Source organism: Anser anser (genome assembly GCF_964211835.1).
Source record: "Anser anser genome assembly, chromosome: 2".
NCBI lineage: Eukaryota > Metazoa > Chordata > Aves > Anseriformes > Anatidae > Anser > Anser anser.
In genome coordinates this window covers 147,534,395-147,557,227 of record NC_139721.1, presented here as the reverse complement: position 1 = coordinate 147,557,227, position 22,833 = coordinate 147,534,395, and the positions used below count along the sequence as shown (strand labels likewise).

Sequence of the window (22,833 nt, the reverse complement as noted above, 5' to 3'; positions counted from 1 at the left end):
ATAGTTGTAATGGAGAAGGTAGAATGTAAACAAATATGAGAGCTATTTTTTAACATCAGATCAACTATAATGAATTTGTATTCTATTGCATCGCGATATAAATAATAGAATTCCATTCTTCGACTTACAGAGTTTTTCTCATTCTCTCCTAGGGTTTGGCTCTTTTGTGGAGAAAACTGTGATGCCATATATAAGTACAACACCAGCCAAACTCAGAAATCCTTGTACAGGTGACCAGAACTGTACAAGTCCATTTAGCTATAAAAATGTGCTCAGTCTTACCAGTGAAGGAAATAGATTTAATGAACTTGTAGGTAAACAGCACATTTCTGGGAATTTGGATTCTCCTGAAGGTGGATTTGATGCAATAATGCAGGTTGCAGTTTGTGGGGTAAGTGTGTGTTGGTTTTCTGAGATGAAATTGTTCTAACTAATACTTTATTAGGTGAAATTGTTTTAATACAGCCTTAATGTTTTATGGTGCCTGATGTTTCAACTTGTCATGCTTGTGCTAGCAAGATAAGGTAAACTAGGCTGCATGAATACATTGATTTGTTTTGTGGAGACCTCTAGTGAGTGAATGAAGCCAGCAAATGTGAAGGTGCTGATCACAGGCTGTGTTCACGTCAGATAGATGAGTTCTAAAGATGATGTTTTTAGAGGTTGCTGCAAAAGAAGAGTCAAATTCTGCTCAGAGGTGCAGGGAATTCTAAACAGGCAATTGTTATCCAGTGATTTCAAAGAGTCATTATGGTTTTTCTAGCTCATGTTTCAGAATAGCTTGGTGAATGTTAATTTCTACTAGCTTCTCAGACAGAAGTAGATCAAAAACAGATTTTTGTTTATTTTTGGAGAGCTGATGTAGATCGCTTCATTATTCTTTGATGTTTCTGGTCTGACACAGTTCTATGCACCTGTGCAATATAGACTCCAAAAATTATATCCTACTTTACTGCTTTGTTACTCTATTAATATATTGTTAATCAATGAAGTAAGGACTTTCTGTAACTATATGGAGTCTTATTTTAAAAGTGCAGAAGGAAAGTTTATTGCCTTTGGTGAAAATCTTACAGATAATATTTTAGAGGCGACATTTAATTAAATATAAGTGCTTTTAAGATTTGAGTGAATTACAATTTCCAGGACGATGCTTTTGTTATATGGCTTCTCCTACATCTGTCTGCCTTATCATGTATTTACCTCTTCATTGTTGGTCCACATTAATATAAAATAAAGTGGTGCAGAATACTGAAATATTTTTTTTTTATTTCCTAAGGATCAAATTGGATGGAGAAATGTTACAAGACTATTAGTGTTTTCCACGGATGCTGGATTTCACTTTGCAGGAGACGGTAAACTTGGTGGAATTGTTTTACCAAATGATGGGAAATGTCATCTGGAAAATAATATGTACACAATGAGCCACTATTACGTAAGTCTTTGCATTTTCTTCTAGGGAAATTTATATTTTCTGGTGTTTAAGTTCAAAAAAGTCAATTGAGTAAACTGGCACAGTTTCAGAATGCTACATCTTCTAAACTTTACCCATTTGCCTATGTATTAAATCAAGTGACTTTTGCTTAAGTAAAGCAAAACTGCAAGAATTAATCCAGTCTTAATTGGAAAACTTCAAGAAGTGGTAACTTCGCCACTATGATTTGTGGTAGTTAATAACTGCTTGTTCACTGGCAAACTGTGGTGCTCTGTCCTATTATTTTATTATTTCTTTAGTCTGCTTGTTCAGAAGTAGTTCTACTACCGTCCAGTTATTTCTAACGTCATACCTAGTTGTGTTTTCTTTGGGACCCAAATGATAGAACTGCCTGTAATTAGTCTCCATTCATGAGTATTTTACTTTTTATATTTTATTTTTTATTTTATTTTATGTCTGTTAGCCATTGTGAGTCATTTTATCATGAACTCTCACTGTATACTTGTAATTTTTAAATCAATTTTGCACTGATTTGTAACGGAAACGGGATAGAACTCTGACTGCTTAAAATCTTATGATGCAAAATTTATGATAAAAATATGTTTAACAACATTGTCACCGTGTCTTATTTAAGCAGATGAAAAGTGAAATGAAAAACACTTACTTAATAGGGTGAACACAATAAGCTTTACAAAGTTTGCATGTTTGTATTCCTAATTGAGAGTGCTTGTTCAATGACAACCTACAATTAATTCAATTTTATTTAATCTTTTCTTTATGAAACTGGGCAAAAGCTAGTGGTTTTCACAGAGATGTCATATGGAAAACTATCAAAGATAATTTTCTGAGAACATTGAGATTAGGAATTTATCTTGGAGGATTTAAATGTCAGGGAATAGGATAACATTCTTGTTGTCCCTTCAACGATCACCTATCTTCATGGGGCATATATGGAATCTTTTCAAGGATTGTTTGTTTGAGGGGTTGTTTTTTCTTTAGAGTTGTAACATAAGCTGGCTAGTTAGAGGTCTTACGAATGTTTCTAGAAGTAATTTGTATTTCTACTGTCAAAATGTTTCTGATTTTCTACTTTATGTATTAACTTTGAACTGCATTTTATGCTTGATGTTTTTTAATAGGATTATCCCTCTATTGCTCATCTGGTACAGAAGCTTAGTGAGAACAATATTCAGACAATTTTTGCTGTTACTGAAGAGTTTCAGGCAGTTTATAAGGTAAAGATAAGTAACATATTTCTGGTCTCTACTTTTTTCTCTTTAACCCATTAGAGACTTCAGGTTTGGACTGAATTAATTAAAGTTGCTTAATTTGAAATTAAAACAAGTATGGATGGAAGTGATCACAGTAGTATTTTGCTATTTATGTTTTTGTTAATAAACCTTTTTTTTAAGTCATTCAAAGTGATACTGAACATGTTAGTAATTTCCAAGGAGAAAACAGTTCTCATACTTCCTTAGTAAATAATCCTCCTTGTGTCTTTTTATACCTTTATAGATATAAGGCAGTGGAGAACATACTTACAATGCTACTTTTTATGAACGTTTTTACAACAAAATAGCTTAGGAGAGTGTAGACACCTGTGAAAGAACATATTTTGTCCTTTTTTCTCTATTTATATTCATGATGGTTAAAATTGAATGTTGGATGTGATTATGAAATAAGAAATTACTATGTAAAAGAGATGCTTATTTTTCCTCCTTTTAATGCAACAAGGTATAATTTGTTCTTTTATCTGTATTCAAATTGTAAGTTTTTTTTCCACTAGAAATCATCTTTTTTACATCTATCCCTAGAAGTCTTGTGCTTCTTTTTTAAGATCTTGAAGATGTGTGTGGTAAATTTGTGCAAGAGAACATCTTTTATTCTATTCTGTTTTATTGTTACCATAAAATCAATGTCTTAATTGACAAATTTAAAGTGAAAATGCAGAAGAGAAAGATGGATATTTTTTTTATTCCAGTATTCCTTTGTATAACCTCAAAAATCATGAAGAATGCTGGCAACACTTCAACTTTATTTTTTGAAGTACTTGATCTTGACTGGTTAATCCAGTAAAGCATTATAACACCATACAGGTATTTACACTACAATGTATACTTGGTTTGTTAGTCAGGCTGTAACTTCCCTTTTACTTTTGTAAATATTGACAGGAACTGAAAAATCTGATACCAAAATCAGCAGTGGGAACGTTGTCTTCAAACTCCAGCAATGTGATTCAGCTGATCATTGATGCATACAATGTGAGTTCAGATTTTGTTTGTAAGTGTACAGCCAGTGCACTAAAACCACATCAGACTTTCAGGCACTGTGATCGGAGCTTAGATGACTAGAAAGATACACGCTTACGGTCTCTTAACCTCTTTACTTCTTCCTTCTAATTTTATCATCTATGTTTTCCCTTTAAACAAACAAACATAACCCTTCCTTTAGGACCTTTGGCTCTTTGCCTTATTTTAACATGGAAAAGGAGCGGGCCATTTTTCAACCTGGAAAATGTCTCTGTCAACCTCAGTGGTTTTTTCATTTGGCTCCAAAATATTTTCTTCATAGCTGTTGTGTAAATGAGAACCATTCCCCCTTTGGAGTACATAGAACAAGTGTCTGCCAACGTCCATGCGTAGCAGGGCTCAGGTGTGAGAAGGGGTCACCATGCGTGAGGATGGGCAGCCCTGAGGCTGTCTGTCTCAGCACACTGGAACTGCCCAGCCCAGAAACCTGGAAGGCTGGGGCAAAGTGTCCCAGTCTGCTGGGCACGGGCAGACGCTGCAGCATTTCCCTCTGCTTAAAACATACCTGAGGGAGAAGAGCGTACTTGGACCTTGTTGTGTTAAGAGCCAGAGGCCACTTGTGCTTCCCCTTGAGAGCCACTGGGCACAACACGAGGTCGGACTGGGAGCAGGTCCCAAAGCCTCTTTTGCTCGTTCTTCTGCATGTCTTGCATTTCCTGGCATATCTCTGCATCAGTAGGAGTGAGGGAGAGTTCATCAAAATGCTTTTGCAACTCCATTCTGAGTTAGCTAATAGCAATTGTTTTAGTCCCTTTCTTCAGAGGTTATCCTGGAAAACAGTAAGCTACCAAAAGGAGTGGCAATCAGTTACAAGTCTTACTGCAAGAATGGAGTGAATGACACACAAGAAGATGGAAGGAAATGTTCTAACATTTCAATAGGAGATGAGGTAACTTCCAATACGTGTGCTACTCTGAAATTTCATTGAAAGTGTCCAATATTTATTGTTTTTTATAAATATTACTAAGTTTCTTTTAATAATATAGCACTCCATTTATTTTTGTTTGCAGGTTAGATTTGAGATTAATGTAACAGCTAATGAATGTCCAAAGAAAGGACAAAATGAAACAATTAAAATTAAACCACTGGGATTCACTGAAGAAGTGGAAATTAATCTCCAGTTCATCTGCGAATGTCAGTGTCAAAGCGAAGGAGAACCTAATAGTCCAGCCTGCCACGAAGGGAATGGAACATTTGAATGTGGCGCATGCAGGTAAATATATAGATCTTATTTATTTTTGCAAATGGGAAATATGAGCTATATTTGGTTTACTTAATTAAGGTTTATTTGATTTTAATAATTTTTGAATGAAGGAACAAGAATTATTGTTATAACCCTATTTCTTTTAGGACATCTTGACATACTGTCATATATCTGCAAATAATCCTTGTGCTGGAATTCATAATATCGATCATTATATTGGAGCTATTGCACACATCGGAATTAGAATGTGGCCTTGGGTTAGTCCTTTAAAAGATGTAGGCTTTAATGCTTTTTTTGTTCCCATATTTAATTTTAAGGGCTATCTATTGTAGCGGAATTATAGGAGAAAATGGGATTAACTTGTGATATTTTTGCAAATATTAGTACTTATCTAATTTTGTCTTTCTAATGTGAATTCTACTGATTTCAAGAAATTCAAAGTCTTCCTAGGTTTTGATAGGAGCTCCTACCTAGGTTGGCACCAATTATTTCATAGAAGGGAAGAGTAAAGTAGTTGTTCTTTTGAGACTTTTATTTTGGATGACTTTTTCTCCCTCAGTCTCTTCCCCATATGTTATTTTTAACCTTTTAGGGTCTTATTAAAATATTTCTTCTAATTACATGCATCTATAAATCTTTATGTGTAATCTTTTATATACTTATGCCTTTGAAATTTCCATTATTGCCAATCATAGTTATTAGATCAGATGTAGATCTCTCATTACACATTTGAAAATCAAGTAAAATGATACTGGATTTTCTGGATTTACACACCACTAGGAGAGTAGTTGAAGATTGACCTCTAGTACGTCAAGGTTTAAGGCTTTTTTTCCCAAGAAACCTACAGCAAAAATGAAAACAGTCTCTTATTGGAAACCCTTGAGACAAGAATGCAAAGACCAGAACAAAATTAAGTAGTTCCCAAGGAAAACAAGATCCAGGACTTCAGAAAACAGTACTAGTTCCTGCTCAGTGAACTGTAACTGAAATAAGAGTTATAAGTCTTTTTCCTCATACTTCAATATGCAATTATTTATGTGACTGAAAATAAAGGAGAAGTTACTGACTTTCAAGTTCATAGGACTTCTGGTGTAGGACTGACTAATATCGTTGTGGTGAAGCTGATGACTGTAGAGAACTGAGTGTTTGAAAGAATGACATATGGCTCTTAACTCCTTAATACTCAGTAAGTTGAAGAATAACTGCTTCAGACAATAAACACTGAATAAATTGCTTCGTTTTGAAGACATTTTTTGGTGTTTCCTTTAAATAATGAACCATCAATGACCGTAGAAAGAATTATTAAACTTGGTATCCCTGTTATTATCATCCCCATAATTTCACACAGGGGATAACAGACCTGTGGATAAGAACAGCCTTTTGCTTTTGGAGCAAGAGCAGTTTCATGATGGAAGCATCATCTCTGATTGACAGGTGACAACAGCTTGCCAATTGCTGAACAAGAACAAACTCCATTTCTTCATCATTGCTTTATGCTTCATAAGTGCTGAGCCCCAAAGATTCAGCTGAATTTGCTGGTGCTCAGCAACTCTGAAGATCAGCTACTCCCCTGACTAGTTGCTGCTGTTCATGGGAAATTCTTTCATTGAAAGTTAACAGCAGCTACAGTGAACAGTCACTGTCACTTAAAAGTAATTACGGTTCTGTCACATTGGAGAGGAATTAATAGTGGTTATGTGGCAATCTAGTTAGAGGTGGTGACAACAGTTTCTCACCTGGAAAAAGTAATCAGGATAGGAGCATCTTAGTTGAGTTACCTCCAGCAGCTTCGAGAGCTGTTAAGTAGCTAGAAATCCTATTTTAAATTGAACCTGGAACATTCATTGAGATAAGTCACTATTACTCCTGTTCTCTGTGCTATTTTTGCGGTCTTTTTATTGTATATGTTTTAATTAATTAGGTTTAAATTTTCAGTCATGTTCTTACCTTGCAGATGTAATGAAGGACGAATTGGAAGACTTTGTGAATGTAGTACAGATGAAGTAAATAGTGAGGATATGGACGCTTACTGCAGGAGGGAGAACAGTACAGAAATATGTAGTAACAATGGAGAATGCATTTGTGGACAATGTGTATGCAAGAAAAGAGAAAACACCAACGAAGTGTATTCTGGCAAATATTGTGAATGTGATAACTTCAACTGTGATCGATCAAATGGTTTGATTTGTGGAGGTGAGAAGTGACTTCAGACTTTTTTATAGACAAAACTGGTGAATAGTTTACAAGTCTGTCAACTGTACCCATTAAAGCAGTGATACTTAGCTTAAAAATACATATCTACTTGATGAGATGAGAAAACGCACAGAGTAACAGTGACTGAAAACACTTTTTATTAATAAAACAGCTCTTCATGATCCTGAACATAGGGTGTGTTAATACATGTTCCAGCCTTCCTTGATTCAGAGCTAAAAGAAGGATATAAACTGAACTTGACTTCTGCTGTTTATTACAGAATTGCCCTCAGGTATTATAGTAAAGAATGCTGAGACAACTGTCATGAGATTATAAAGTTATTCTGGCTCAGTGTAACCACTGCGTCAATAAAAAAAGATAATGACCTCAGTTTACTTGTAATAGTGCTTGAGCTTGTGCTTGACAACATACCGGTGAGATACTATCTTGAGACTATTTTGAAAGGTGAGTGAAGCTTAGAATGTGCTACACCCAGAAAGATGCTTTAAGTACGTGAAACAAGACTCTAAATGGCACTTTATTCTGAAATTAAAAGCAATTTAGAAAATCGTCTAGCAGTGAGTGTCTAACTTAATTTTGCTGCATATATTTTTGTCCTGTAACTTCCTTAGGCTTCTTCATACATGGAAGTAGCTGGTAGGAGTGTAACTACTACCTCAGTTTTGACTGCGATCCAAAAAACAAAACAGAGAAGGCGCTAAGCTTTAACTGAATTAAGAGAATACTTAATCTGTCTGATTTAGATGGAATACACCTGTTGCTCATCAGCTGTCCAAAGGTTAGGAGCAGTGGTGGTGGTGTCCAAAAATAGATGGTGACAGAGGAGTGTTGACCTGAACACTTTATTTTCAATGGAGAAGAAGAAGTGTAGCCAGAGATCTTTCCATTCCATCCAAATTGCCCTTTTCGAGATACGGATATCTGTTTCCTCTGTAGGGAATGTAAAGAGCGTAAAGCTCAGGTGAGACGGAGTTACAGTAGCTGAAAGGTTTTATAAGGAGCCTAAGGGAGCACTGCACTGGTGTGGCCTCACCTCAAGTATTGTGTGCATTTTGGGGCACTACAGTATAAAAAGGACTTAAAACTATTAGAGACCCCCTCCAAAAGAAGGCAACAAAGATGGTGAAGGGACTAGAGGGGAATGTATGTTAGAAGCGGATGAGGTCCCTGGGTTTGTTCAGCCCAGAGCAGAGCAGGCTGAGGGGAGGCCTCATGGCGGCCTGCAGCTCCCTCACGAGGGGAGCGGAGGGGCAGGCGCTGAGCTCTGCTCTCTGGGGACAGCAACAGGACCCGAGGGAACAGCATGGAGCTGGGACAGGGGAGGGTCAGGCTGGGTGTCAGGAAAAGGTTCTGCACCAAGAGGGTTGGTTGGGCACTGGGACAGGCTCCCCAGGGCAGTGGTCATGGCACTGGGCCTGCCAGAGTTCAAGAAGCATTTGGACAATGCTCTCAGACATAGGGTCTGGTGTTTGGGTGGTCCTGTGTGGAACCAGGAGTTGGACTCGATGATCCTTGTGGGTCCCATCCAACTCAGAATATTCTATATTTCTAGGTGTTTCATTTTTCTATGTTATAAAGTCTAAGTTAGTGCATTCCTCATCTTTTTAGATCTTGCATTATAAATTTACATAGAGATAGGTACAGTAGTGATCAATAAATATTGATCTGTAGAGTATTTATATACATACAAAATTGCCAGCTGAAGCAGTCCTGTGATGCTATCCACCCATGAGGTATGGCCATCACATTACACTGTTTTGATCAGCTTTCCGTAGTCTCATCGTTTTGTTTATGAAAGGAAATCCAAATGTAGGAAAATGGGAGAAGGAAAGAAACTTCTGTAAGTAGTTTTTTAAGGACATAAATTTATTTTTTAGCTCTTTTGATTCATTAGTATATTCATTTTTTGTCCACCAGAGTTTTCTTTTCCCTATATATTTGAAGATGGTAAACATTTTGTTTCTTAATGTCATAAACTTGTTTAATATAAGACTTCATTTAACTGAAATATCTTTTCAATGCTCAGGAAATGGTATCTGCAAATGCAGAGTGTGTGAGTGTTTCCCCAACTTCACTGGCAGTGCTTGTGATTGCTCCCTGGATACTACTCCATGTATGGCATCTAACGGGCAGATTTGCAATGGAAGAGGAACCTGTGAATGTGGAACTTGTAATTGTACAGATCCCAAATTCCAAGGCCCCACATGTGAAATGTGTCAGACTTGCCTTGGTGTCTGTGCAGAGCACAAGTAAGTATCTAGAAAACCAAATCCTAGCTTCCATTCATTTGGCTTCATGGTGAATTTATGCGTAATTTGAAAAATATGGTGTGCCCTGAAATGCAGGAATATAATGCTATCTGTTTAGGTAATAAAAGTCTTAAGGTGAGAATCAAGAATTACAAACTAAACAGTGTTAAATTCTTTCTAAAAATTCTTTCTTAAATTCTTTCACTGCTGTTTTTTGTTACGCACAGAAATGGGTATATTACGTTAAATCCGTTTTATCCGTTCACGTTGACTTGGGCAGGTTACAGCTTTCCCCTATTTCATGTATGCCTGCTAACAGCCAACTTTCTGCAGAGTTGCAGGAAGCTTAGGTCTGATGTGACAGGCTGTAAAGTCAAGTCCCACCGTCTTGAACTTTTGAAATTAATGCAGCAAAAGTAAGCATAGATAAACTGCACAGTTTCCAGAATAGTTAAAATTTCAGCTAAGCTTTTTGCTTAGAACTTCTGTTTTGTTTTTAACCTTTTTTTTTTTTCTAAAATCCTATTGAAGAATTCAGATTATCCTGACAGGCAAAAACTAAACTTAGATGTGTGGGGGCCAATGAAATCTGCATCCCTGTCTTAGGAAATCCAGATTTTTTCAAGGAAACTGTTTTCTACATTCAGAATTTTGAAATAAATTTTAGTAGTGGCTCTGCTGATTCCTAGCTTTGTGCAACTGACTTTAAGATTTCTCTCAGCTCAGTCTTTTTACTATAAAAATCCTGCTCAGTCTGCTATTTTTCAATGATTTATTCAAGTGATATCTTACTGTAAAACTAATTACACAGTTCGTTCTTTTTAACTCATCAGTCTCTCAGATACTGTTTCATTGTAAATTTTCTGCTTCTACATTAACTTCTTTGAGAGAATATTCATTTTCCAGGTGTAATTGTTGAAAGTGTTTTAGAATTATTTCCTTTTAGAAGTTTAGGTCTTTTATCTTTTTTTTTAACCCTCTGTCCTTGAAGCTTGCCAGTCATTCAGTAAAACAGAAATTTGGCAAAGCAGGTTTTTGTTAATCAAAAGATACATTAATGTTACGACTGGTTAAAAAAAAAGTCTTGCTTCTTTTTTTCTTGCTTTTATGGCAATGTTTTTGTTTTTTGGTTTTTTCCCCTCATTTACATTTCTTTAGATTAAATGCTGAAAATCTTTTGTGAATATACTAGAAAGCATTGCTTCTGATTTGCATTTCCACAGGGACTGTGTTCAATGCAGAGCTTTCAATAAGGGTGAAAAGAAGGAAACATGTTCTCAGGAATGTATGCATTTTAACATGACACGGGTAGAAAGTCGAGACAAATTACCGCAACCAGGCCAGCCCGATCCACTGTCTCATTGCAAAGAGAAGGACGTCGATGACTGCTGGTTCTACTTCACATACTCCGTCAACTCAAATGGTGAAGCCAATGTCCATGTGGTAGAGACCCCAGGTATAAACATGATGTTGTCATTTCTCTGTCACCTTAATTTCTGCACTTACATAGTACAAAGTCGCTCTGGTTGTTTTGCCTGAGTTAGATGCATTCAGCAATAGGAACTATTTCCTGTGTGAGAGTTGCTTATCTCTGGAAACACAGTGGCTTTTTTAAAAACATAAGTCTCTCTAGATCTGTTTTTTCTTTAGGCTGATGGGAAAGGGTTTTGTTTTTTAAAAACAAAAAAATCAGGTATATAGATTTGTTTTCGGTTTGTTTGTATTTTTTTTCTTTCAGTAGAGATCGATTCCTAAGATAAGGAAATATTTAAAAGAAAAAAAAGTTGCGTAGAAGCAAAGTGTTAGTTGCTAACTAGCACATATCTAAGTAACATCTATATATATTACTTACAGTCTGAGATAAAATGAGGAACACCTTTTTTAACTTAAAGCTCTTGCATGTTTGAAATACAATTGCTAGCTATTTTATTCTTATACTCTGGATGAATTGCTTAAAGGGTTAGCAGTGTGTAGACTTCATCAGAATATTAAATATTCTATTGCTAAGATTAAACAAAAATTAGAAGGATAAAAATAAGATGGAATGTTACAAGATGTTCTGTACTAAAACTTTAGTAATTTGAAGTGAAAGTAGTATTATCTTTGGTACTCTAAATACTGGCTTCAGCGCAAAATAAAATTTTAAAGGCATCTTCATACACCTTACCTTCACCATTCTGTAAAATCATTTTTTCCTTGTTTTGTTCCCTAGAATGCCCTAGTGGCCCTGACATCATTCCTATTGTAGCTGGTGTGGTTGCTGGAATTGTTCTTATTGGACTTGCGTTGTTATTGATTTGGAAACTACTAATGATCATTCATGACAGAAGAGAATTTGCTAAATTTGAAAAGGAGAAGATGAATGCCAAGTGGGATACGGTAAGTGAGGAGGCTTTTGTTTGTATAAAAGCTGCAGTAGTTGGTGAGGATTAGGAGATTGTTGTTCACATGCCCTACATGTTTCAGATTTGTTTCTCCATAGGACAGGAATACAGAAATATCCTTTTTTTAAGCTGATTTAAAATGTGTCATTTGTTACCAATAGCAAAACAAAAACAAACAAAAAAAATCACAGTCCTCTTCAAGAAGAAGATCTTGGTTTAGAAAAGTGAGTAATAACTTCAGTTGTAATAAAATTTCAGAGAGAAAATGTGATGGTGAGAGAATAGTTCAGCTTTGCAGTTGTACCACATTCTATAAGATACTATTAAAATGTCTGTTAGAAGGTGAAAATCACACTTGTATAAAATAAAGAAGGAAATTTTATGCTTATGAAAGAGATCTTGTAAATATTCACATGGGATTAGTTGGGAGATTTCAATAACTGGTTGCAAGGTCATGATTGGTGCTGGCTTGTTGAAATCTTCCCAACCTCTTGACAACAGAAAAAATACGTAAGAAAAGCAAGCCTTATGGTCTGTAGGCTTACATATGATATTGGGTCTCTGCCTCTGGGAAATGCTAGGAATCTGCTAATCAAAAACCCTGTGCTACTGTTCTATAGGTCAATACCCATATACGGTTGGTGAGGGAATAATTTGAAAAAATCTCCTAGGATGTCTTCTGTTAAGAAAATTAAGTCTAAATTGGAAAAATAATACTAACAATTTTCTTTATATATGGCATGATTTTTTCAGTAACAGTTGAGAATGTTGCTTTTTTTTCCCTGTTGAATTATTCGACATTGACCGTTTCTTTTACTTCAGCAAGAAAACCCAATATACAAGAGTCCTATTAACAATTTCAAGAATCCAAACTATGGACGTAAAGCTGGTCTCTAAGTCTCAGTTTGTATCTTCTTTCATTTTCTTCCTTTTTTTTCCTTTGCATGTCACTTCGAACTCACTGTGTGTCACAGTCAGTTAATCACAATTTGAGTCTTGTGCAGTTTATCTACTGCTGCTTTGATTCTGGGGTTTTAAAGAATGCAGCTTGAAAGTCTAACTTGTTTTGACAGAAAGATTGCTTACTTACTAATATCACCAGTACTGGCTTAAACTATTCTACAAGTGATATATTTTTTTAAATGAACTATTTGTGAATAACTATGTGGGTATATAATAGAACAGTTCTTTGGATTAAAGAAGCTCTTTGGATTGTGAAGAAATGCAGTGTTCAGGGAAGGATTTATCTTCTACACCCTCAAATCAGCAATCAGTTTGCTTAAAACTGATGTGTTTGCAAAGCTGGTTTAGATATTCCTGAGATATCCAGCCTATAAATATAATATTTTTTTTAAGTGCTTTGGCTTATTAACCTAGCATAGAATGAGCCTGAATTTAAAGTGTGAAATGCATATACTCTACTCATTTGGTAATTAAATATGCATCTTATTTTTTCCATCCCTATTTCTGTTGTAACTGGCAATATCGATCCTTGTAGCTCAGTCAGCTTGGGGCCTTCCTTAGAAAAGGGCATTCATGTGAGAGGAGGAAGTGTTCTTGTCCCCTCCAGATGTACATTTTGCCCTAGTTTCTTAGTCCTTCCTAAACTTTGTCTGAACTCCTAATTTGTTTGGAAATGCTGACTTCAGTTCTCTTCATACCCAGAGACAAACAGTAGTATCCAGAAGAGCAAGACAGTAAACCAGAAGCGATGGATATCCTGTGTAGACTTTAAGATTGCACTGTCTTGAATGCTTTAGGATTCTCCTCCTTCCCTGGGATTCCCAGTTGCTGGGGAAGGAGTGGGAAAGGGGGGATGAGTAGGGGAGCAGATGTCAGAGTGCTGAGAGGTAAGAAATGCAGAAAATCTGATTAAAGGGAGGGAGTGGGACCTGAAAACGTTGGGAAGGCAGCACATCCCTTTAAATATCAAAGGGCTTTTTTCAGGAGCTAGTGGAAGGGAAGGATCTCTATCTCAAATTTTATTCTGTCTGCTGTTTCAATTTTCCAGTGTTGCACTTGAAAGATTTTGTAAAGAGAAAATGGGAATTAAGAGTATTTGAGCTCTTACCTGTCCTCACTATGACATTTTCAAATACTTTGTCTAGCATTCTGAGCTCCAGCTTGATGAAAAGTACTTTCCTTTTCTCTTTACAATCTTTTTATTTTCCAGTGTGTCCAAAACGGATTGTAAAAAAAAAAAAAAAATTTAAAAAAAATGTTTTGCTTGTCACAGTGACCACATTCACCTTCTTTCCATTTTTTTTTCTTCTCAGAGTTGATTATTTTGGGGAGGAGATTGAGTTCTTACTCCTCTTGAATATTTCACGTATTCCATCTGTTAAGTCTCTGTTACCTTCTTTTCCTGCTGTTCACTGACTTGTGTATTTTCTGTTCCGTGCAGAACAAGCATGTAACAAACCACATGGTGTGTAACTTCCATTCTTTCTTCTCACTCTCTACCCCATGACTCCTCCCAGGATATAATGTCTTCAGTGTTGCCATTTCTTCTCAAAATTCACTTCTTGCAGAAAGCTTTCTTTCCATGGAGAGTGAATCCTGCCTTCTTGTTTCACTTACTGTGAAAATCAAAAAATATGAAGGAGTGTAGGTTCTCAAGTATGATTTTAATCCTTTCTAGTATCCATGGAAATATCCGATCCTTGGAGAGAGAGGGCAGGCTGTTTTAGCTTTATTGGCCACCAGAAAGTATTGGCAGAACAGGTCACCCATAAAAAGAAAAAGGAGAAAGTCTTCCTTTTCCCTATATCTCAGATTTTTTGGGCTTCCATTCAATACGAGAGGAAGAAAGAACTGTCTCACGTTGACAAGGAAGTTTTCTGGAATCCCATTACAAGAAAAATCCACCGGAATAAGTTCCCTCCAGATGTGTACATACACAATAAAAGAAATTGTGTGCACTTTGTGTATCCCTTCCATAGCAGTCATACTGATACGTGGCCCGGTTACTGCCGCAAGCAGAGCTGCAGCAGCACACAGCTCGCCATGGACCAGGTGCCCGGGTACTTCACCAGCCCTGGGCTGTGGCAAGCGAAGGGATTGCCCCGCAGCTCCCTTGCATCTGGTGCTCAGGGCAGCTACGCTGAACCGAGTTCAGTTTGTCCTTGGCCTGCAGCACCGACTGCACGGTTTAGATTTGTGCTGTTAAAAAAGTATTTGCTTAGTTGTAGGCTAGTTGTTTTCTTCTGGTCTTCCAGTCGTGGTAGGTGATGCCCTCTGTCACCTGTACTGCCCTCAACCTGGGCCTTTGCTTTATCCTCTGATTCAGTTGCTGTATTTACAGATTGACAGATGACTTGTCCTTTTACTGTAAAATAATGAGTAATGATAATGATAATATAATGAATAAAACAAAAGTATGAGAGCTGAAAATCGTAAGAGCCAGCTCTTGAACAATTTGGGCGAGTTTAAATATTCTGGAGTGCAGTTTCCTACAGACCTAGGGTTTAAACCCACTATATAGGTATTTCAGGTGACTGTTGAAGCAGTAAGTCCATGGAAAAAAAAAAAGGAATAAAAAGGTTGATCAAACATCCTGTATAATAAGTTTATCCTTATAAAGCACCAGATTAAACTGTTTACTTCTGAACAGCCCAGTCTGATTAAAAATAAGTACTGTTGCAAGAACATGACGCTTTATTCTCTCTTGAAGGTATTTTTTTAAATGCCTCTATCTTTTGTCCAATGTATTTCATTCTATCTTGCATATAATTATTGTTTGTTGATTTTTGTTTTATTGTTGTTTTTGTTTAAGTGTGTGTGATGTTTTAATTTATAAGAACTTGTGGCAGAAGTTTTTCCTAACTTTGCATGCTTAAACCAGTGTGTTTTCTGCATTGGCATAAAGGAAATGGGTTTACTTACAAAGCCGTAGCTCTTGTCTAAGCAAGTTTGGAATACCACGTTTTAGTGGCCAGTTAAAAATAGGGAATGCTGCTAACCTCTGAAAGTTCGTACCGTGTGCCAGCTGTCAGGGGCCTAAGTGAGGTGAGAGTTGGGTTAGACTAGTGGATGTATTATTTACTACTTCCATGTTAGTTTTAATAATAAACTGTCCAGAAGACTTTGCTGAGACAGAGACTGAGCGTGGCTGGCAGGGCCAGTGCTGCCAGTGCCTGGCTAACAGAAGCCATTCGGGCGCCTCTCTTCTGGTTACAGGCAGTAAAGCCACACAGGCTGCTAAGGTGATTAAGCGTCAGGTTGGGTTAAGCTGAACAGTTCTGACTGTGGCGACTGAATCTCCATTATTCGTAGCGGGAACTGAGACGCTCAGCTGATGTGGGGAGGCACCTGGTTAAGTGCTGCTCTGTGACCTAAATCCCAGTGTGAGTTCTTGTAAATGTAAGCCCAGGGGAAGACAGTACAGCATCTCACTTTCTTTGTAAATAGGCCTTATGCTAGCTAAATAAAGAGCTTGTACATCTCAAATCATGATTTCTCTTAAAGAAGCATTATAATAAATATTTACAGTCATATTTTGCAAATTGCATTTTGGACCTGATTCCAAATAGAAATTAATTGCATGAGTCGTACCCTGCAGATTTCCAGGTTTTACTCCTAACCTTTGGACTGATTCCTGCAATACCTGATGGATGGAAGTTACTGCTCTTTTACAAATAAGAAAATGTAAACATATACCTCCATGCTTGTGCAGGGGGTAGTCTGTTTTGTAAAATGTTGAAGGTTAAAAGCACAGAGTAACAAGTGTTATATAATGCCTTGCTGTTGAAAAGCTATGTGCATTATTTTCTAATCTGTATTCAATATAGCCTACTAAGCTTATAGACTTTCTCTGAACTACAAATTTTACTGTTTTTTTTTTTCTGTGTGTGTGGATTTTTCCTGTTTTGTTTGTTTCCGAAGTTTTTGTTAAAACTTGTCTAGGAAACAATCAACATACGTTGCCGAGCCCTTTGAGGCATAATGAGGTATTTCAGTTACTGATGAAATCCCTTATCCCTGGATGTTTTTTTCAGTTTAATCTGTATCTTACTGTTTCAAAACCTTTTAATAAAAAAATATTCTGGGAAGAAGGTACAAATAATTTTTGCCTTGATAATTTTTCTGGCTGAGAACTAGCCACAACACTGTGTTTCTGTCAGAAATAAATTCTTTCCCTCAGCTACCCATCCCTTTCCAAACCAGTAGATGACAGATTTTTAATCAAGAGAGAGTTGTCCTGGCATCTGATAGAAGAGCCTTTTACTGTTACCGTGTATTTGTGAAGTTTAGCCAACACTGGACACCTAGTTCCACGTTTACCTCAAACCAGATGATGCTGACTCAGGTCTTGAGGAGATGAAGTAGAGAATCTTGATTTCCAGGGAAGAGACACTGTCCAGCAGTGCAGTTTCTGGACTTGAGAGATTAGGCTGGGGTGGCAGATCTAGCAAGATTGCATGTGCTTCTTTGGTTCTGGCATGTAGAAAAGCCTACTTTAAGGAGAAATACCCTTTTTGTCTGAGAGAAACTGTGACAGAAAGGCAGAATACCAGCTAATTGGGCTTGCCCTAGCAGCAGGAGCTGCCTCTGTTGGGGTACAGTCACTTGTCCCTTGCCAGATCTCACAAATAGAAGGCAACAAACTTCCTAGGAATTGATATGAAGGTTTCAGACCAAGTTGTTTCTTGCTTGTCTTGTCACCTTTTGGCACATCCTGTGGTATTTGTAGTTGATGTTCAATGTTTACGACCCTGGAAAAAACAGGCATGCTTAATCTCTATAAATCACATATATTTACAGGGGCTTTGGGTTTCCTAGAAATAAAATGAATATTCGGAACAGCATCTCATGGCAAGATGCAACCCGTTTAATGGGTAATACTAGTCACTTAGGTTTAGATACTTTACAGAACACCTGCTATGTGCCATCTGAGCTGAAGTGCTGTGTGAAGTACGATAAAAGACTACTTGAAAATCTACTTTATTAAAGCAATAAGTCTCTACCAGACACAGTTTGCTCTACACCCAAAGCCAGACTATCAAAGATTAAAGGAAAAAAAATGTCATCCAGGGTTGGGGTGTAGGGCTAGGATTTCCTTTGACTGTAGGAACAATAATTTTAACCTGAAATGTTTTAAATGGTTTGTAATTTAATAGGGCAGAATTGAATAATGGTGTTATAAGTTATCTCAGCTGGGAGGAACCTCAAAGATACTCCCTTCCTAACCTTCAGATATTCCCCTGCTGCTAATGAAGGCCAGATACAGTTCTAGCCAGAGCAGTGCTCAGGCTGAGATCTGCTCTGTACTGAATTTCCTCAGAAATTATTCATACATGCACAGAAGAGCTTTACATTGATAAACAATGTTTATTTAGCTTGAAGTGTAGTTGTGGTAAGAGTACAGTACTGGAGATGCAGGCTGTATCAGTGGAGTTCTAGCAGGTGGAGTTTTTTCTAATAAGACTTATCTATTCATTTAGAGTTCAAGGAGTTCATCGTAGGTGTGCAAAGATGTGCCATAAATGGAGTAAGATTTACTGAGATAAAAGGAAACTTGGGGACAAGGGAAGTTTAAACTTAAAGTAAGCTTATTTTAGAGGGTTTCAAATCTCAGTAAGAGATGGGCATTATGTGGGCATTCCTCTTATCAGTAGAAATAATGTTTTTATTACAGCATTCTCACCAGGACACTAATCTCTTAGTTTTAACTATGCATTTTCTGTATATTGGGATGGGGGGAAACCTGCAGGAATAAAATGAGAATGACAAGTGCTAATGTTCAACATTAAATATTGTATGTGTATTGTTAAAATAGTACAAGCCTTTCCAATCTGTTACTAGAATTAAATTATAATATGAAATAAGCTATTCAGATATTAATTATAGCAGAATGTGGTCTGTGATCTGTCATAGTTTCAAAAGATATCGTTTGCAGTTCTTTAAAAAAGCATAATGGGCTACAGACCTGAGTTGACTGCTCAGCCCTGAGATACGAGCATATGAGGTGCAGCAGTATTGAAGGAAACCTGTGGCATAAACTGAATAGGATCATGCCCTAACCCTTTGCTTTATTAGCTAAGCATGCCTTTGTTAAAGTTGCAAGAGGGAAAAATAGTTTGACTTAAGCTGTTTGTATACAAACAAAACATTTGTGGATAATTTCTTAAGCTAATTTTCATACTTCTTGCAAACACAGTGCTTTTTTCATCTCTTTGAATGTTAATATAAATGTTTTTCTTTTTCTAGGGTGAAAATCCTATTTACAAGAGTGCAGTGACAACTGTGGTCAATCCTAAATATGAGGGAAAATGAACACTGCTTGTATAACTTCACAACACTGTATGCAGCATAGCAATTTTTGTAGTCACAGTAAGATAGATTTAGGGCAAACTGCAGTGATTTTACTAATTCATTACATATAGGTTTGTTTTCCTGTTCAGGTTTTGAGAATGTACCATATGTAATTTTTTTATTTTTATTTTTTTTGCAAATAAAAATAATCAGTGCCGGGGTCTGACAAAAAAACTTGAGACTGTATAGCCTAGTCAGCTAAGGTCACATGGTGCCTTTTTGACCTTTTTCCACTCCCTTGCTGTGAATCTAGATCTTCTACAGGGTGTGATACTGCTATGACATGATGGGAGGGAAATGGTTAAAGCAATCAGCATGAGGGCTCTGCCTAGCCATTTAGTATTAAAATTTTTTAGCTTTACAGGGAAATCAGGGCTTGAGTTTGCAGGTATAATTAAACTCATGTAGCATGGAGCTGGTGAATAACTGGTGTTCTACTTACTAGATATATGATTAAGTATATGGTAAGTTGAGTAAGTTGGAAACGAGGAGAGTAAAGGACTGAAAAAGTGTGTGCATACTTATTTTTAATTGCTTATTGCCAGGTTATGGTTAAGATGAAAGGGTTTGGAAAGAATTTTAAGAAGGAATAAATAGCTTTAAAACACGTGCCATTACTGAAAAAGTTGCTGACTGGTAACTTGCCTAGTTTTTCTTTGTAAATTCAAGCCCTGGGTGGCAGTATCATGAAGTACTTTACCAAGACATCCTCAAAACCCATAAGGGCCTTATGTCATACTGTGTCTTTCTTCTGTAGTTTTCTTAGTTTAAAGCCTGGTGCTTTGTCACCCTTCTAATCTTTTTAATGTATTTGTTTGCAATTCTTTTTGTAATATTTTTGTATCAACACAAGCTTTTTTTTTTCTTTTTGGGCAGTCTTAGCTGTAAATTTGCCTTTGCCCTGTAGCTAAGATTGCATAGTTTGTCATGTGACAAGTCACACATTTTTGACATGTGCCATGTATATTTGCCTTTGACCATTCAAACTGCATCCTAGTCATCTTCTTGTTTTAAGTGCCTTTTTATTTTAACAGATGTTCACTTTTTACAGTGCTATTACTGAAGTTATTTATTAAATAAAAGTACCTTAAAATACTTGAATCTTGTCTCTTTGTCTTTTAAAGATGATACTATTGGGGAAAAAAATAAAGAACTGTGTCTGGGAAAGAGGTAATAGATATCTTAATAATACAAAGTACATCTTTTACATAAAATTTGAGAAAATTTAGGTTAAAAAGGTAGGTTAGGTAAAAGCAATCTTGGGTAACAGAAGTCATTTGTTGTATAAAAATGCATAAAGGCCAGGGTGCAGCACATACAGCATCAACGTATCACGTACAGTGACAACTGATGTTAAGCCACTGCCTTTTATTTGTATGTGTGCTAAAGAAGTGCTGTAGTTCAATACTCTTCTATCAAACGGACTATGTGGTTAATGCTGTTTCACAACACATGAGAAAAATAATGCATTTTTAGGAAAAGAAAATGTTAATGAATTTTTAAGGGTGCAATGTTCTAGATGTATTATCAAAACCACTTTGTAATTAAAAACATGGTATAGTATGTCCATGGAATCGACTCTGTATAATTTTTGGGTTTTGTGTTTTTTTTTTTTAAAACTTCTCAGGATAAACTGAAGTAGCAGTAGATAGGGTGTGCCTGTGTGTGTTGGTGTCTCCAAGGGGGGGAGATCTGCATCACTGCTGGAGCAGTGCCTTCACAGCTAGCAGCAACAGGGGAATGGAGATACAGGGACCAGCTCCTGGTTAGACCAAGCCCAGTCACTGCAGGGACAGACACTATCTGTCTGTCTCCCAATACTGGGCCTTCATTGTGATCAGCCAGAAAGGGGAAATCAGATGAGGGCAGTCATCCCGAGTGCTGTTTTCTATCTATGTACTATGTGCATATTTTGTGTGTATACACTTGCTGTGTGCTTCACCTCACTATCAATTGGCCCTGGCGACATGGTGCTGCAGCAGCCTTGCTTCTCTTGGGCTACTGGATTTGGCAACAGGTACGGTTTTTGCTGGTTGGTGCAAGTGAGAGCAAATTCACAGATTGGAAGAAGCCATGCAATAGTGTAGAATAGTGTAGCCTGCTGTCCTTCATAACAAAGTCCACAGCACTGCTCTGGATTGCTTCTTAGTTTGAGAAGGCGCTTGTGTTCCCTTTCCAAATACAGAAGACAAAAGCATTGTAAATAATAATTTAATCAGATTTACTTTGGACAAAATTATCTATAGTCAAAAAGTTGGTATCTCTCTATTTTTTTTTATCAATTTTCCCTGAATGGAAATGTCAATGTGTGACAGCCTAACTCAATCAACTGGTGTTTACATATTATTCTTAGTCAAGTAACACTCTCTTCCCTCTCTGTCCAAAAGGATTACATGATCAAGTCTTGTCCAGAAGATCTCATTATCTTTGTTTACTATAAATGTGACTTAAATATATCAAAACAACACCTTTTTCTGAAGTAAAACTATTTACTGAGGCTTTGGTTTTGATCAAGGAGAAGAGGTGATAAAGAATACTCTAGCTACAAAGCTGTACTGTTTACAGGCTGTTTTCTAAGCAATTCTTTTTCTTGAAAAAGAAATCAAAAGTATTTGGCAGAAAGAAAATACTTATAAGCAACTGTGAATACAAGTATCATGACATAGTGCTGCAAAGTAATTCAAGTGAATGCCTATTAATGATAATCACATGGGGTTAATATATTTCTCATTAAAATGGATAAATTACAGCTAGGAAAAATCAACCTCTACAGCACCATATCAAATAACTTAAGAATGTTGGGGTTAAATACTAATTTTTGAAGGCAGGACTTTAAGATTAATGATGAACTGAAGAGAATGATGCATATCAATCTAAGAAATATCTTCTAAAACAAAATGAGTAAAATATTGTCAATGGAAAGTTATCAGATACACTGTATGTTCATTCTTCATAGGATGGTTGTATGATCTGTCTTGACATACTTCAATACTGTGTTACATAGTACATAAACCAAGTATTTTGATCCAGAAAAGATCTAAGAGTACTGTGTTGTTGATTCTCTGCTATGTGAAATTTTAAACTCGTTTTCATCTCATTTTACATATATTATTAGGATTGTCAAAGCAAACATTAATGCACACTTTATATTTAATGTCACTGTTAAATGACTTAAAGAATAAGACTTCCATTATCAGTCTGCAAACTATATTCAATAGTCTTTTACATGTCAGTTTTCTTGCTATTTGAAATTTTCAAGTTGTATTTCTTATCAAGATATTCATTATCACCTAAAACTACCTCAGTGTGAAGAATGAGTTAACGCTGTAGATGTAAGTGTAGAGTGTTCTTCATATATTAGGTACTGTGGATTTGCCTCTAATACACCTACTCATCATGACCTGTTTTTTCCTTTCCTCTGCTAACTGTGAGGCCGTATACCAAAGACAAGGATGGAGCCAGTACATGGCACTTATGCAAGGTGTGATTGGTATTAAAGAGTGTCTCTGTAAAATGAAAACTGAAATGCTGAACATGGAAAAAATGCTTGCATTTTTTCAACAATACTATCATGGCAATACAAAACAGTCCATATAGTTTAATAAAACCACTGCATTCCATTAGATCGAGTAATTAAGTGATGTAAAACAAATACTGAAAATGAACAAACTATTGCTTTATTCTCATCTAATTTAATTTTTATGTTAGTACAGGGTGAAGACAGGTG

At 36.4% G+C, this 22,833-nt stretch overlaps 1 protein-coding gene across 2 annotated transcripts in view; it reads left to right on the top strand.

Annotated features, from left to right (window-relative positions):
- ITGB1 (integrin subunit beta 1) overlaps positions 1–20,207 on the top strand; it is a 44,533-nt gene extending 24,326 nt beyond the window's left edge. Inside the window, exons 6-16 of one of the 2 annotated variants that reach the window (XM_083822944.1) lie at positions 153–391; positions 1,277–1,432; positions 2,572–2,667; positions 3,604–3,693; positions 4,490–4,630; positions 4,752–4,954; positions 6,900–7,138; positions 9,186–9,408; positions 10,632–10,864; positions 11,621–11,787; positions 19,002–20,207. In XM_083822944.1, coding sequence (XP_083679070.1) covers positions 153–391; positions 1,277–1,432; positions 2,572–2,667; positions 3,604–3,693; positions 4,490–4,630; positions 4,752–4,954; positions 6,900–7,138; positions 9,186–9,408; positions 10,632–10,864; positions 11,621–11,787; positions 19,002–19,067 — 1,853 coding nt within the window. In that variant the 3' untranslated portion in view covers positions 19,068–20,207. Of the gene's footprint in view, positions 1–152; positions 392–1,276; positions 1,433–2,571; positions 2,668–3,603; positions 3,694–4,489; positions 4,631–4,751; positions 4,955–6,899; positions 7,139–9,185; positions 9,409–10,631; positions 10,865–11,620; positions 11,788–12,614; positions 16,902–19,001 lie in introns of those variants that run through there. The other variant, XM_083822945.1, reaches the window with a different exon arrangement.
- Positions 20,208–22,833: the final 2,626 nt, after the last annotated feature.